Source organism: Panthera uncia, chromosome A2 (assembly GCF_023721935.1).
Source record: "Panthera uncia isolate 11264 chromosome A2, Puncia_PCG_1.0, whole genome shotgun sequence".
NCBI lineage: Eukaryota > Metazoa > Chordata > Mammalia > Carnivora > Felidae > Panthera > Panthera uncia.
Genome location: NC_064816.1, coordinates 42165377 through 42183609, shown reverse-complemented (window position 1 = coordinate 42183609; position 18233 = coordinate 42165377). Strand labels below are relative to the sequence as shown.

General features: G+C 37.0%; 1 protein-coding gene across 1 annotated transcript; it reads right to left on the bottom strand.

Annotated features, from left to right (window-relative positions):
* Window positions 1-208: 208 nt before the first annotated feature.
* Window positions 209-2169, bottom strand: LOC125929581 (T-complex protein 1 subunit zeta-like). The gene is given in 4 exon segments (XM_049640895.1): window positions 209-1348; window positions 1351-1670; window positions 1672-1969; window positions 1972-2169. Coding segments are annotated over 4 exon segments (1584 nt in total). The 5' UTR covers window positions 2108-2169; the 3' UTR covers window positions 209-518.
* Between the last annotated feature and the right edge of the window lie 16064 nt (window positions 2170-18233).

Here is an 18233-nt window from a genome sequence, read left to right as displayed (position 1 = left end):
CCACTCATGTATAAACTTGCTTACACCAGCACCTTTTCTCCCAGCCTCTTCAGTGACAAAATTCTACACATTTTTAATACTGTTAGATTTTTTTGGTCACTGTCTACATTCCATCCTTTACACCTCTGACCTCCTAAATACTTATATTTTATTTTATTTTATTTTATTTTATTTTATTTTATTTCATTTTATTTTTTTGCTTTTCAAAGAACATTTAATAACAAGGTAGGTAACATACTTGTCTAACATGGTACCTTTAGATCATGGAAGCTAAAGCAAAACATCCTGTTCATTGGGTGAAAACAGCCTGCTTAATGGTGTACACTGCAGTGAAATTAAAAAAAATACTGTAATTATAATTTCAGAACTTCAAAATTTGAGTGTCAGTGTTCTCTTTTTCGTATGGGAAAGGAAATGCTTTTGAAAATCATTTGAAGCTTGGACGAAAATTCCATGGCTATATTCTTAGGATCACCCTGTAGTCTTCATGATACAGATGACACAAGGGAAGCTTCAATTCAACCTTTTAGAGAAGACATTCCAGCTCGCATGATCTCATCAACCAGGAGAATGTTGGTGGCAATCACAGTGCAGGAGTGAAGAAGCTGTTTCTTTACACAATGGTTATCCCATATGCCTACTTCAGCAGCTACCATTGGCTCACCTGTGTTCAAGTCCACACCTACAAGTTGACCTGATTCTGAATGTTCTGCTTGAACTTTAACTAGTGTTTCTTGAAGGTCAAAACCAGAATTCTGAGCAAGAACCTTGGGAATAATGAGCAATGCATCAGCAAATGCTTGCACTCCAAGCTGGGCCCTGCCCTTTACACTGGGCTTATATTTAATCAAGGCTTCTGCCATTGCCACTTCCACTGCACCAGCACCTGGAACTACACAGCCATCATCAATAGCATTTTTAACAGCCCTCAAGCCATCTCTTATTGCATCTTTGATTTGAGTGAGTGTGTGCTTATTTGGTCCTTTGACCAATAATGTGACAGAGCGAGGGTTGTTACATTTCTCAATAAAGGTGAATTTCTCTTCTCCCAATGTATATTCATAGACAAGTCCTGCATGTCCCAAACAATCAGGATTTAGGTCATCAAAAGAATTTAGAGCTACTCCACCACAAGCAAGAGTCAGCCTTTCCATATTTCTCCTTTTAGCCCTCTGCAGAGCTACTATGCCTTCTTTTGCAAGAGCATCTAAGGAAAAGGGGTCAATTCCCTTTTGATTAATAACCACGAATCCTTTATCTGAATCACCACAGACTTTCTTTTTCAGTTCTATTATTTTTTTAACTCTATCATCAATGAATTTTCTTTCAGCTTTTACAAGCTTCTCTCTTCTGCACTCTTGTAAAAAAAGCCAGAATTCACTTCTGTTTTTTCATATTCTAATGACACATTGCATGTGAGGATGTATGCATCTTCTACTCTTTTTTTCATATCAGGATGCCGCGCCCCATGGTCTAAAACAAGACCTCTGATTAAGCTTGTATCAGTTTCAGATTTATGTTTTATCTCCATAATCTCAACCATGAAGAGGTCAATAGGTTCATCTTGTTTTTTAATAGCCAAAATGGAATCCACCACAGCCTCTGTTAAGACATCAGCAAGTTCAGCATGCACTTTAGTACGTAGAGATGTTCTGGCCACATCTATAAGTGTTTATGTCCATTTCTTTGCTTACTTTGACTTGTTCCAAAAACTGAAGTGCCTTTTCCTTTGCAGCTTCAAATCCTTCTGTTATTATTCTGGGATGAAGACCTTCAGAAATGTAGAGATCTGCCTGTTTCAGTAGTTCTCCAATGATTAGGACATTGGAAGTGGTACCATCACCAGTTATGTCATCCTGGGCTGTTGCTACTTTGGCTATTAAGGAGGCTGTTGGGTGCTGAATTTGCATTTCATGAAGCAGCACATTGCCATCTTTAGTAAGCTTGATGTCTCCAGCACCAGAAACAACATCTTCATGGTGCCTTTAGGCCCCAAGTTGGTCCTCAGCACGTCCTGCAGTCCCCGGGCCGCGCTGATGTTGACCACCAGCGCCGCCTGGGCTCTGGCTACCTCAGCCTTGGGGTTCAGGGTCTTCACGGCCGCCATAGCTAACCACCACAGGAAGAGGAGGAGACCCGGCGTGCGGAGTGCCTAAAGCCGACTCAGTGTGGCCTCTAAATACTTATATTTTAAATGTCAATTAATCTTATCTAAGAAGCACCCTCACAGAAACATTCAGAATAATGTGTGACCAAGTATCTGGTCACCATGGCTGAGCCATGTTGACACAAAAAAATAAGCATCACACCTTCAACTTCTAGTTGGGTGTTTTGTTTTTAGTGTTTTTGTCATGACTGGGTTTGAATTTCATCAAGTTCTTTTAGTGTAGGTATTAGCATGATCATATGTTTTTTAGCCCAGAGCTGGGATTGTGTTTTTTGCTAGAAATGTAGATGTCCTTATACAATCCTGCTATTGACTTGCTCTCCAAATCTGGTTGATTTATGGAAGGTCTAGATCTACTTCTTTGACTGTAGAATTAAAGATTACATTTAGATGAGCTAAAGGGTCTCTTTCAGACCCAAAAATATGACCTCATTTCTACACATAACAAAACTTGAAATTAAAGGTTGCTTTATGTTTCATAAAGGTCATGGTCTTTGTATTATCTTATCCTCCAGACCACTCCCTGTGGTTGAGTAAAACAGGCATTTTCACTAATGATAGATGGAGTTACTGCAATTCGTAACAGTGATTTATGCTAAGATCATACTGTTTCTACATGGCGTTGGCAGGATTCCAAATCAAGATCTTTGGGCCAGCATGCCAAATATTTTCACTTTTTACAAGAGCACAGGCTTATTGCATTAATAAATAAAATGAACTCTCCTAACAAACTCATCCAAAGACATCCCCATCCTTGCTTTTAAAACTTGTTCCATACATGGAAGTCAAATTGTAAGAAAAGTTCCCTGCAGCTTGGACTTATTAAAAACAATGGGATTTGCTCCTAAGCATACCTGTTCATTCTCTCTTTCTTGTGCTGTATTTACTAAAGTTCAGTTTTCTACTGCAGATGTAAATCATACGATTACATTTTTAATTTAATTTTTAAAACACAACTTGGCCGAATCAGCAAAAGTGTAACTGTTGTGCAGTCCACATTCCAAAATTAGTGTTAGAATGATATAATTAAATAGCAAGGGAGAGAAGGGAGAGCTTCTGGCACTTTCTTTCCCTTGTGGGAAGGAAGGACCCATGACTTGAATCATATGACAATAACCATCATCATAAAACAGCTACCATTATGAAGTGTTGTGTGTTATGAATTCTAAAAAAAAAATACTTAATGCATTCCTTCTCACACTAAACATTTGAAGTAACTATTAATATTATTCTCAGTATGCAGACGAGGAAACTGAAGTTTAGAGAAGTTGAATTGTTGGCTAGATGATATACAGACACTAACTGGGAGAAGCAGGATTCCAGAAAGGTCTGCCACATTAAAAACTTCCTGCTGTTAGTATAAACATTGCATTGCTCTACTCTCTGAACAAATATGCAACATCAGAACGATAATGAATAATTTCTTAGAACCAGTTCATACTTAATTTCATGTACCATGTTGGACAGAGAATGCTAAAATAGGGAAAACCAAACAAAACAACAACAACAAAAGAAATAAACAAATATGGGCTTTAGAATCAGAAAAAAATACAATCTTACCTCCTAGAAAGTGACACTGGCAAGAAAAGATAATCCAAAGGACTATTCTTTCAGGGTAGAATAACCAGAACTCTTAAAGCTATCTACCCTTTGGTGTATGCACTAATTTTCTATTGCTCATATAATAAGCTACAACATAGTTATGGCTGAAAATAGCACACTTTCATTATCTTATAGTTCTGTATGTTAGATGTCTGTTACAGATCTCTGTGTGTAAAATCAAGAAGTCACAGGGTTGGTTCCTTTCTGGAGCCTCTAGAAGAGAATCTGCCTTTTGTACATTCCTTCTCTTGTGGACCCAAACCTCCATATTCAAAGCTACCAATGTTGCCTCTCTTTGAACATTTTTCCACAGTCACACCTTCTTTAGACCACAGCTGAGAAAGGTTCTGTGATTTTAAGAATCCATGTAATTATATTAGACCCTAACAGATGACCTTGGATATTCTCCCCACGTCAAGGTCCTTAATTTAATCATACCTGCACAGTGCTTTTTGCCTTGTAGCAGGACATATTCACACCTTCCAGCATTAGGATTACGGACATCATTGGGGGGTCATTATTCTGCCTCCCTCAGTGTACAAAGCTTGGAGCCTGGGGAACAGTGAGCTTGAGATCAAGCACAAGACTAGATGATAAACACAGAAAACACTGTGAACACCAACCTCAGAGTAAGATAATTTGCTAAACATTAAAGAGATGTGTTTTCAATTCAGTCTACCTCTCTCATCTTAGAACTGTAAAAATACTCCCCTTACCTAAAGCTTGATGAAATCTTTTTTCCCCCCCTATTATTCCCTGTGAGGCACCAACAATGTTAGAAGCTGGAACAGTGAGGCACAAAGACACCATGGGCCCTATCTTTCCAGATTCTGCCAGTTCTACCTTTAGGCTGTGAAGACAGGGTGTCCTGGAGGGATAAATATCTGTGTCAACTGATCTTGCTTGGGAATAAATGGCCTTTCAGAGTTTGGAGGGAGCAAGATTCTAAGGACAATTCTATCTGGTTCAGATCAATAATAAGCATCATATTCTTCTTCAAAGAACACCTTTTCCAGTATTCACCCCTGCATTCCATATATATAAATTCCATATATATAAATTCCGCCATAGAAAAAAAGGAGAGAGGGTTGTCACCAGAAATTGCTAATAGGATAGACTTGAATCCTACTTCTTTTAACCTGTGTTTAAACATAACAACAACAACAACAAAAATACCCAAAGAATTCACATAGTAAACACTAATATCTAGTTCAGAAAGTCCTCTGAGAGAATCTAAAATACCAGACACCCTTAAAAATATGCAAACACATTCTCTCCAAGCCACACTCTCTATTCAAAAAAATGAATCGCTAACTTTTACATTTAGGGGATTTGTGTGTAAAATACGAATGAACCCATTCAATTTATCATCCTCGAATAAACCTGTCATAGTGTCACAGGAGTAGGGAATAGCCAATTGCTAATATCAAAAGCTGTAAAAACGGTCCAACTTAGGGTTCCTAGGGAGTGACCCATTTTTGCAGCAGAGTGAAAGTAGGTAGCACAAATTATGCTAGAACAATATCAGTGAAATGTTGAATTTGAAAATCCTACTTGGACAAAGGAAAGAAACCCATGAAAGCATGCTAACTGAAATATCTTAACATTGCCAGCATAATCACACGCCATAGGTTAGGAACCAGATACATTCCCCGCTGCCCCCATCATAATATTCTTCCAATTTAGGTGGGTTAATGTCATTGTTAAGCACCTATAAAAGAGGTCAAGGATGAGAATTTACTTAACATGACAGGAAAATTATGTTCCATCAAGACAGACGATTCTCAAAATTCTGGTCAGTTAGTTTTAAGAAGTTGGTAAAGTATTGGTTTACATCTCAGAACACAGCATACTAAAGGAAAAATTAGTACCACTACATTTAGTCAGAAAAATCTAGGTTGCACCAGGGTAAGAAATACGAAAACCTCAGTGGTTCACACAACCAAAATCTCTTTCAATGTCTGCTGTGGGTCTAGGTGACTTTCCAGGGCAAGTCTCTTCCATGTGGTCCTCAGAATTCCAGGCTTATCACATCTCCATTGTGTATGAGGCTTTCACTTTTCCTGTGATAGAAAGGACTCTGAACGGGAACCCTCTTGCACTATTGGTGGGAATGCAAACTGGTGCAGCCGCTCTGGAAAACAGTGTGGAGGTTCCTCAAAAAATTAAAAATAGATCTACCTTATGACCCAGGAACAGCACTGCTAGGAATTTACCCAAGGGATACAGGAGTGCTGATGCATAGGGGCACATGTACTCCAATGTTTATAGCAGCACTTTCAACAGTAGCCAAATTATGGAAAGAGCCTAAATGTCCATCAACTGATGAATGGATGAAGAAATTGTGGTTTATATACACAACGTAATACTACGTGGCAATGAGAAAGAATGAAATATGGCCTTTTGTAGCAACATGGATGGAACTGGAGAGTGTTATGCTAAGTGAAATAAATCATACAGAGAAAGAGATACCATATGTTTTCACTCTTATGTGGATCCTGAGAAACTTAACAGAAGACCATGGGGGAGGGGAAGGAAAAAAATATGGTTAGAGAGGGAGGGAACCAAAACATAAGAGACTCCTAAAAACTGAGAACAAACTGAGGATTTATGGGGGGTGGGAGTGTGGGGTGGGTGGGTAATGGGTATTGAGGAGGGCACCTGTTGGGATGAGCACTGGGTGTTGTATGGAAACCAATTTGACAAAAAATTTCATATTAAAAAAAAAGAAAGGACTCTGGAGAGATACCTATTGGCATACACATAATACAAAATTCCCAGCCCATTTTGCAGAACAAGGTGCAGCAATGCAGTTGGGGGATGTGGTTTCAGTATAGTAGATCTGAAACCATTGGTGAGAACTGGTATTTTTGTCTACCATACACAGGTAGGTAAAACACCTGGAGGTTGTGAAGACCATGGCATATATATGTGACTATCTATAATGAAGAACACAATATTAGGATGTGGTTGGCATTCTATAGGATAGGTACTAAAAGTTGAAACATGATTCACCAATTTTCACTACTGTAGATGTTATTCTTTTATGCACAGTTTAAGTATAATTCTGGCAAGATGATGTAGGAGAAATTGATCTGTAACAACTTTGCTTATCTGTACATTGGTAAGGAAACACTGAGCCACTTAGTAGTTATAGGTAACATTGATTATGATCACTTCTGTCTCAAAGATGTTAGATGTACTGAGTATCCATGTGACAAGAATCTGTACTTCATATATGTTGTTTCTTCTTCCTTGTATTGGCCGTGGTTTAATATCTTTCCTTGGTTAATTTACTTGCTAATGATAAATTCCTTCAGTCATACAACATTTGAACTGCCTTCTTTCAGGATTAGAGCTACATAGAGATGTATCCTTTTATTTTCCAGTTATTTTATTTTTATTTTTTGTTCATTTGTGTGTGTGTGTGTGTGTGTGTGTGTGTGAGAGAGAGAGAGAGAGAGAGAGAGAGAGAGAGAGAGAGAGAGAGATTGCACATGTATCAGTGGGGAGGGGCAGAAAGCGAGGGAAACACTGAATCTGAAGCAAGCTCCAGGCTCTGAGCTGTCAGCACAGAGCCTAACACGAGGCTCAAAGTTATGAACTGTGAGATCCTGACCTGAAGTCCAGTGCTCAACTGACTAAGCCATCAGGCATCCCTCCAGTTATTTTAAATGTGGGATTCATTTGTATCATTTTAAAACACGTCCAACTATTCATCCTGGCTATGAAGGAGAACATGGTATAACTCTTCGAAGTTGTAAGGAAATGACAGTGAGTGCCCAAATCTTTCAATGAGCCACATGATATTATTAAGTTTTCCTATAATTTTGCAGGCTGGTCTGGTCTCTGCACTAAATGTAACTGAGGCCATTTACCATGTCTGTAACAGTGAATGGGTGTGGGAAACAGAAATGACACATTCCCTCACAATTATTTAATAAAACATTGTAACAACTTTCCTTCCTTGTTCCTATCTTTCCTTTTTTCTCTTCCTGCAACGAATAATTATTTAAACATTTACTGTGTACAAATTAACTGTGCTACGTACAATGGAGTTTAAGACAGATTTGATATGGTCTCTGATGTAAAGGAACTTAAATAAGATCTTGTTTCCACAGGGATACTCTACCATCCACTCCAAAGCCCTTTTGTGATGTCATAGATAGTCCTAATGTTTCTTCAAGGCCATATTCCCTGGCAATAATAAAAGTACAAGTATGTTTCCATGGGGCTAGTTTTGCTTTGGCAGTTCAAAACATAGGGTTTGCAAAAGTCTCTGATTTCTGGACCTGTGTTTTTGCAAAAAAATCCATGGTGCGTATTATAGTCCCTGAGCATTTTGAAATAATATGCTTTACTTTGCAAGGATAGAAATAGCTCCACCTGTGGACCACCTCTAGGCATTCTTCATTCTTTGGCCCCCTGAACACTTCAAGCAACTTTGGCTTTTGGTTCATACACCATATAAGAACTTACTCACTTGAAATAAAAAGTGATTAACAACATAAATTGTTCAATAAACACCCTGTAGTCATCACTCAGCAAAGAACATGTTCAGCCCACTTTCCCTGTGCTTTCCTCATTTGGAAAGACTGACGTACTGTGAAAGTCTAGTCAATAGTTGTTAGCATTTCTGAAAGCCAAGCGAGTGAATTAGAGATACAAAGAATTCTTTGGCAGACTTTCAAAGTCCCTGATCCACTAAATAACAGTTTCCTATAGCAAGACACTGTTTAAGAATCATGTCATTTTTTCCCTTCTAGATTGGCTTTCTCGAGCTATACTTTTTTTTTTTTTTTTTAAGAACTTAAGCATTTATTAAACCTGAAACCGGCGTTATTGCACATGTGGGATTAGTCATGCCACGCACAGGACAGCTGTATGATGAAATATGACAACTTCAGAAGCTTGACAAGAAATGCAAAATGGAAGATCCTTTGTAAACTATTTTTAGAGGAAAAAGAAAAAAAAGGTGTTTACAAACATTGAACAAGTGTGAATGTGTTTTCATCGTTTTCTTGACACAGCGTCTTTAAACTTGTAAAGGTAACTAGAGTATATGACTCACTGCTGGGTACAGATAGCTGGTTTGCATTTTGACCCTCTAATAAGAGGCACTGTGATCTATAGTTCATTAACAGTCCACTTAATATGGCACTTAGTACAGCCATGACACGGAAGCCACGTAAGGTGCTCTTATGAAGCTGCCATGAAGGCTTTATGATTATTGGTTTGTATGCCAAACCTTACGATGAATTCAATAAGGACTAATCAGTATTTTTCAGATATCTGGGGATGAGGGAAGCAGGTTTGGTGTCAGTATGTCTGAAGCAGGATCTGGGAGCTTGTGTTCAAAACAAGCTCCTATGTAATGCTGATGCTGTTGGTCTATAGGTCATATTTGAGTAGCAAGGGACTAGATCTTATCTGAGAAAAGCTATACAAAGACAGAAAAACTCCCTGAAATAGAAAGACAGACTGTCTGGTGAATAAGCTCCTCCTAATGAGACTTGTTAAGTAAAGAAGTATAGATTTAAAAAAGTGAGTTATTGCCTCTAACCTCACTCGTGTCCATCCATGCCTTGTCTACTACTCAGTGAACACTGTACCATAAACCACAAGGACTCAGGTCCCATTGCCAAACTACATTGTGTAATTGATGCATCACAGAAATTCTGAAGCAATTAAACATTTTGTTTATTTACATCATCATCTTCTGATTCTCTGTTTGCTAGGAACTTTTTAAATTATAACTTACCTTCTCATGTAGGATTATTTAAAAGGAGAGAATGAAGCTAATGGACTGAGTAAGCTGAGAATTTCTCACTGAAAATAACAGATTTACAATAGGAAGAGAATCTGCTGATCAAAGAATGCCGGATACTCCAATATTTCTGACTGTAAATTTTTATTGAAAATTAACAAAATGGAATTTTTGTCAGTCTCATAGTCTTGGTTGATGTGTAATTGTATGAAATGGATTAACTCTAGAGTACTAACTAAGCAGTTTTCAGTCTGAAAAGCTCATGATTGATCCTAGACCGAAATGACTATAACGGTGATCTGGGAGAAATAATTTTAGGACAGACAAGGGTGAGGTAAAGATATTTGCCTTATCAGATACTAAAATTCATTATTAGGATTTAATAAGTAAATATTTCAGTATCTATGTCACTATATGCAACATAGCTCAACAGCAAAAGACAAAATGTAAAAAAAAAAAAAAATCCATAAAATACAGCATTTTAAACCAGATAGAGAAAGAATGAATGAGCATAATGATGTGGGACAACTGGCAAATCATTTAGAAAGAAACAAGCTTAAATCCTTACCCCACACTGTCTTCTCAAATGAATACTCTGTGGGTTAAACAAGGAAATCATAAAAGTAATAGAAGTACAGGTAAACACTTTAATTATATTTATTAGTAGGAAGGTCTTTCTAAGGATGGCATCAAGGGTAAAACCATCAAGACTGAGATTAAGAGAAATAACTCCTTTAAAATTAAAGGGCTTACATGGTAACGCTTTTAGCCACGTCTCTGCTATAATCAAATTATGAGTCAACTGATAAATATAAATGCAATAAAGTGCATCAGTAATAACTCTATAAAGAGCTTTTATAAATCAACTAGAAAAAGAGAATCAACCAGTACGAAGATGACCTAGGTGCTAGAATAAGCAATTATCAAAGGAAAGATAAAAACAAACAAAAACAAAACAGGCAAATGAACAAAAATACTTGAAGTGCTCAGTAAACACATTAAAATGCATTCGTTCCCAGATGTCAAGATTATTGTCAGTTGGTTTGTGATAAAAATAGCTATCAAATAGTGTAAAAACATGCATAAGTGTTTATGCAGTAGCTTCACTTTTAGCATGCATTCAAGGATGTTGGCTGAAATGTTAGTAATGGGTGAATTTGAAAAACAAAATAAAAAAAGAATAAAAACATAATGCATAAGTAATTAAATTGTAGTCTTTCATATATAATAAAGGCATCATTATAAGGGTATAGATTTATAGATAGATAGATAGATAGATATGAGAATATGCTCCTCCTATATTTTAGGTGAAAAAGACAGGGTCTACATTAGCATGCATTGTTAGACCGCATATACCATTTATATATTTATTTTGGATGAAACTTTTTTATGTTTAATTGATTTTCTACATTCCACTGTTGTGGATATCGTGGAATCAGGGGGCATCTGATTGAAGGGAAGAAGGAAAAGAAGAGAACATCTTTACTTCTTCACACTTAAAACATGACATCCTAGGGCCTTTATGCATACTCTCTTATGTAGCCTTCATTGTTCTACACCTCTTCTTTAAGATGCAAGGTTGCATTCATAGGACAGAAGAAAAATCTTTCCCTGTATTCTTCCACAAGTTTGTTAGGTCATTATTTACAGAAAATTCAGGTAGTCTAACAATGGTGCATTTCTAAATTATTTTAGAAACATCTATTGGTAATATAAATGCATGGTATATCATTCAAAACAGAAAAAGGACAAAAATAAGTATCATGATACACATATCAAGATAAAGGAATCACAAAGTCAATGCTTTAATGAACTTTGGATGTCCTTTTCAAAAGCTCATGTTAATTTTTTTCTATATTTATAGAAATTATTTATTCTTATAAGTTACTTATAATTTGGATCATGTTCATTTACCATTTAAAACCGTTATTTGTATATGTATAGGTAGGACAAAAATCCTAGAAAAATATATAGAATACTCACAGAAATTTCAGTAGCCTGTAGGATTGAAGATAATTTTTACTTTCATATTTTAGGTATTTTCAGATCTGTTTATAATAAACAGAAAATAGCTTTAAAATGTAAAGCAGTAAGGCTATTTCCACATTAAAAAAATAGGATGTAATAACAGATCTTTGGAGGGCTTTTCCTCATAAGTAACACCCACGCATCACTGAAATGGGGCTGAAAGTATATTTATTGAGAAACTTTAAAAGCAGGTCATGAGGCCTGGTGATTTCAGCACAAAAGTTTAATAGGACACCCAAATTTATTTGGTCCAAGATATACTGGGACATCTCACCACTATTTCAGATACAAGAAAGAGCATCAGAGCCTGATGAGGAGTGAAAAGTAATGGATACTTGGTATAATCTTACCAATACTTCGTATAATCCTAGTCCTCCCCTTTCATTCTTACACCCTTTTCTCATCTATTTTTCCAAATCTATTAGATGTATCATATTGTAAGTGTAGGTGTATGTTTCTACTCTAAGTAGACAGAGATTATTAGAATTTTCAATGTAAAGATTCCATTGGTGTTATCAGCTTAAGAAGACAGATATGACTTGTGAATGAGGGAAACAATGAAAATCTTTGTGGTAGAATATGACTTTCTAGAGAATCCAAGGATAATTTCAATAAAGACAGTAGGCAAAATGGCACTCCAGCCGGGAACAACAAAGTTACTAAAGGTAGGAGGGAGAATGCATGGCTTCTTCATGGATTAGAGAAAAGTAGTCTCATCACTAGACTGTGGACTATGAAATTTGAGAGGAAAAATTAGAAAGGAGTCCATCATAGAAAATCTTAATTGGAAGGCCATTTATTTGAAGGTTACAAGAAACAACTGAACTTGTGAGAATGTCTGCAGAAGTGATCACAGTCATAAGTTAGTGTGTGAAAGAGCATGGATTGGACTGGAGAAATGAACATTTATAGACAGGACAGCCACTCAGGAAATTACTGTGTTAATAAAGATGAAATTGTGGCTAGAGATGAGAATGCATTCTAGAGTTAATGCAGATGTAGAACAAAAACAATGAAAGATGATTAGAAATGGCAGGCAAGAGTCAAAGCCCTCTTAATAATGAATATTTAGAGGGGCACCTGGGTGGCTCAGTCGGTTAAGCGTCCGACTTCAGCTCAGGTCACGATCTCACAGTCCATGAGTTCGAGCCCCCCATCGGGCTGTGGGCTGATGGCTCAGAGCCTGGAGCCTGCTTCCGATTCTGTGTCTCCCTCTCTCTCTGCCCCTCCCCCATTCATGCCCTGTCTCTCTCTGTCTCAAAAATAAATAAACGTTAAAAAAAATTTTTTTTTAAAATAATGAGTATTTAGAAAGATAATGGAAATGGAAACTCTGGGGGAAGTTCACCACAGGGGAAAAAGTTTATATTTGCTGAGTTACCGATGTACTGATGCGTCCCAGAAGTGGCATCAGTTTTAGGGTGGGGTGGGCTATGGAGAGGATGATGGGCATATAAATATATTGTGGGTGTCTTCAGCAAACAGGCATGAGAAAATGTATAGATGTAGTAAAATTGGTAGACAGCTCTGAGCAAAAAGGCCAAAGGTTCCATGTTGGAAGGTGAGCACATTAAAGAGGTTTGAGGAGGCAAATAGTGATAGAAGAGGTTTTGGCCTGTTTGGCTCACTGTTATATTCCCAATGCCTAAAATTGCGCTTGAGGTGTAGAATGCCTCGATAAATGTTATTGAATGAATTAATGTATAAAGGAGGTGGTTTCACGACAAAGGTGTTTGTGAACAGTGTGGAACACTGCCTAGAAAGAAAAGAAAATGAGGTCTTCTGTATTTAGGAGGTCAACACTGATCTCTGAAAAACCAAATTCAGAAGAAATGAGAAAAGACAGAAAAGAGACCCTTTAATAAATCATCCTTTTGGTTCCACTCTCGTATCTGAGTAGGTATTCTATCTTTCAAACCAAAAATTTTCTGTCTATAACATTCAAGATCTGAGATATGCATAACAGTATTTTGTTTTCTTTTTTGTTGCAGGAGGCTTTTACCCTTGGAGCTTTATGCTTTACTGAAAAACAAAAACAAAAAACCAAAACCAACTGTGAATTAATTAAATCCAAGTAGCAGCACAATGTCAGTTCAACATACAATTCAAAATACTAATTTAGTCCTTGGATAAAGTGGGCTTTGTCCTAAATGCTTAAACATTGATTTTGTAAGGAACAATAAATAGCCACCATGAGTGATACAGTTAATTATTTCCAGTTAGTTTCCCAAGCATTATATTGTGAGTCTCCTGTGTGTGTGTATATATGTGTGTGTGTACCTAGATGGTGATGTTGGTATATGTCACAGCTTTTTGTCTATGTGCCAAATGATTGAGGAATTCAGAGATCAGTGCAACTTATCTCTTTATTTATTTCTTTTTTAATTAAAAAATTTTTTTTTACCGTTTATTTATTTTTGAGAGAGAGAGAGACAGAGCATGAATGGGGGAGGGTCAGAGAGAGAGAGAGACACAGAATCCGAAACAGGCTCCAGGCTCCGAGCGGTCAGCACAGAGAGAGAGAGACAGAGCATGAATGGGGGAGGGTCAGAGAGAGAGAGAGACACAGAATCCGAAACAGGCTCCAGGCTCCGAGCGGCCAGCACAGAGCCTGACTCGGATTCGAACTCACCAACCGCGAGATCATGACCTGAGCCGAAGTCGGATGCTTAACCGACTGAGCCACCCAAGTGCCCCACAACTTACCTCTTTAAATAGAAGAGAAATTCATGAGGAAGTGCTTAGATTTGGAGGGAAGGTAATTGCATTCTAGTTTGAGAGATTTTATGTGTACCACTTTGGAGCGTGCTTTGCTTTTGTTGTTTACTCACACATTTTGGTTAGCATCATGGCATTAAAGTGCAACCTTTGAGTTCACCAGAGAAAAGTAACAAAAGCTTAGCATTAAGAAAAACATCAATTTACTCTGCAGGTACCAGCAGACTGTTTACTTCATACCTTAAAATGAATGGTTATACAATACTTATTTTAAAGCATATTTTATTACAAGACCATAGGATAGATTTTGTTAGATTGGACACTTTGGCAGTGCAAAAGAGATGAAAAATATGTGTAAATTTCACAGATATTCACTCACAGTTACAGGATGTGTTTGGTAGACGACTTACTGCAATTATGCAACTTTGAAAAGGAGCAGGAAACTGTAGTAGAGGAGAAAAAAGCTCTTGAATCAGACCTGTGATCAGTTTGCTTCTCTGTCTTTTACCCATTGTGCACCCACAGGCAAGCCACATAATCTCTCTGATTTCTGTTTGCCCATCTATGTGAAAGCCAATATGGCAGAGTCGCAATGTTAAGAGTCCTATAAAATATGGGTGTTTGGAAAGATAATGGAGATAAAAATTTAGGAAGAAGCTTATGGGGAACAGCTGCTAAATTCAAAATAGATTTATTTTGACTTATTTATTTTGACTATTTATTTATTTTGACTATTTATTTTGACTTACAGAGGTATTGATGTATTCACGCAGAGGCATCATTTTGGGAGTAGAGACTATGGAGAATGTAAGGTTTAACACAAAGCTACAATAAAAGTTTATTTAGCACATACCACAATATATACAAGTATTGTGCTGAGTATTTTCATTTACTTTATAATTAGTGTATAAGGGAAGAAATGATTACAATCCAATTTACTTGTGAGAAATCTGAGGTTGTAAGATCCTGACACACGCAAGGTCATGCAAATAAATTGAATCAAAGTTCAAACCAGGGCTGACTGAGGTGAGACTACTAACCACCATGCACCCCTTCCCAAGTGCAACAGTACATGTGAAAGTGGGCTTGAAAGTAAAAATACTACCAACATATAAAATGAGATACCTACTCAAAAGCTATTGCACATGAAGACTGACTTAGTACAACAATAATAAATTCCAATATTTGTTGCATGCTACCCATGCAATTATATAAAATTATATATATATTATATAATTTTTTTTTCCAAATTATTCAAGTTCACAGGAACTTGACTGCAGGCAATATGGTTTTAGAATCAGAACGTCCAACCAGCCGTCATGCAGCCTCACCTGTGCATGATGATACCATGGCAGTTAGGGATTTTCGCAGAGCCTGAGATTGATTAACTGTTTTGAGAAATTCCGTTTCTTGAGTAGGTTCGTGCCTTATAAAAGGAAAGGCTTGAGTGTGTGTAGTCACTTTTTCATGGAAGAGAATATTCTTGTCATAATAAGCTAAGTTGTTTACTTGTTTTGGTCTGATTTTATTTTGATTTGACTAACTCTGACCACCAGTTGGCGTGGATTTTGTGAAGGGAAAGTGTTGCACATCTCAGAGGAAGTAAGCAGCAGAAGCCTTGCCTAACATCTGGCCACCTTTCTGCACATGGAAATTGAGGAGCTTAAAGTCAGACTGGTAGTTTCCTAATGTCTACCTTCATAATCTGACTTTGACCTTTACTCCTTTTTACAACCCCTCTTCTCTGCTCTTTTCAATTAATGAATAAAATGCAGACCTTCCACTGCAAATATCACAATCCTTCTGTATATTGCAGAAAACTTTAGGAACAACGGTATATATTAAAAAAATTATAAACAGGTGTTTTTCTTTTTTGGTCTTAAGGCACAGAACCTACTAAGATTGATTAATTAATTAATTAATTATTAATCTTTTTAAAATCTTTTTTTTAATTTTTAGGAGTTTATTTATTTATTTGAGAGAGAGTGTGAACAGAGGAGGGGTGGAGAGGAGAGAAAAGAGAATCTCAGGCAGGCTCAGCACCAGCAGCACAAAGTCTGATGTGAGGCTCAAACTCACCATGAGATCATGTCCTGAGCTGGAATCAAGAGTCGGACACTTAACTGACTGAGCCACCCAGGCACCCATTAAATCTTTTTTTATAAATAAACCCTATGTTGAATGTGGGGCTTGAACTCACAACCCTGAGATCAAGAGTCATATGCTCTACCAACTAAGCCAGCCAGGCACCCTTAACTTATTAAAATTTTAAATCAAGTATCTCTTTTGCTTACATCACGTTCATTCTTTCAATTATTCATTAATTCATGTGTTAATTACATCTTTTCTATGTGTCATGCACTGAGCTAGTCACTGGGAATATTAAACGAATCTTTTCTTCTGAAGTTTTATTTTTGTACGTATTTAAAAATGATTAGTTTTGATTCTGTTTTTCTATTTATTATTTTGTTTAAATGCTATTATCATTCAGTGATTGGCAATTAAATATGTATATCATATCATTAAATCATATTATATAATATATACACACATATTACATATGTATATATGTCATATATATATTCTTTTTTACAGCTTCTGGCCACTTATTGCACTAAGTAGGGAGTACCACTGAATTCTTTTTGTTTATCAGAATTCAGTTCCTTCCTTTGTAAATTTCAGCTGTTGTTAAATTGCTCCTGCTTTATCTCACTCTTATTTCTTTTTGATTCTCTTTTTAACAGACTAAAATCCAGGGTGGCTCAGTGGCTCAGTCAGTTGAGCATCTGACGTCGGCTCAGATCATGATGTCATGGTTCGTGAGTTCAAGGCCCACATTGGGCTGTGTGCTGACAGCTCAGAATCTAAAGCCTGCTTCGGATTCTGTGTCTCCCTCTCTCTTTGCCCCTCCCCTGCTCACACTCTGGGTCTGTCTCTCAAAAATAAATAAATACTTTAAAAAGTAAAAAAAAAAACAGATTAAAATCCAATAGGTTTTTAAACTGGTCATTCCCTCCCCTCTGAGTTCAAAGAAGTACTAGCCCAGCAGGCTTAATCCTCCTCAGTGGTAATGGAAAATGAACCCATAAAATTTATTAGGCAGAAAAGAAATCAAACATCCAAAAATATTTTACAACTCCCCAACCTGGAATCTACCCTAAGCTGCCCTAATAAGGTTATAAGATTTTTGTTTGTTTTATTAAACCCATTAGCACTGGAATATTGAGAAGGTTGAATCAATAGTGAATCAGTGATGGGATTTGGGAATTCCTTGCTCTTATTTCGTGGGTAGGTAGGATACTCAGGGCTCTGACAAAGCACATGACAACATGGGACACATTCAGTAGTGAGCTTTGAGAATTGTTTCTACGTGAATGTCCAGATATTGTAAAATATCTAACTTCCATGACCATTTTGAAGTGGCCGAGCTAAGGAGCATGTGAAAAATTCACGATGCTTTACAGATCTTTAAAAGCTAATGTTTCACCAACTAATCACTTCAGAGATGCGCATTTTCCTTTCCTGAACACAAACTAATCATGGAACATTTTGCATTTCTAGTGCTTCTTTCTCTCTTCTCCTTTTCCAGCATGTGAAAGAAAAATTGCCTATGATGCACTAATGTACCTGGTGACCCAATTCTGTTCTCCAGGTAGAGATATTGGTGCTTCTTTTAGATGGCCTATAAATACAATGTTGGTCAAACTAATTTACAAGTTAACCTGACCTCTGAGACAACTGTCTCCAAGATCAATGGGGAAAAAAAAAGAAGAGAAAGCTATGACTCCTTTAATGTTGGTTTACCTGTAACATTAAGAAAGGCAAATGGAACAATTAGAAGAGATACAGAGCTTGGTTATATTCTGAAAAAAGGCTGAATTAAAGAGTGCATTAGCAAAGGCTTAGATGGTACAGAAAGAGCCTACAGACCTAAAGACATATTACACATCA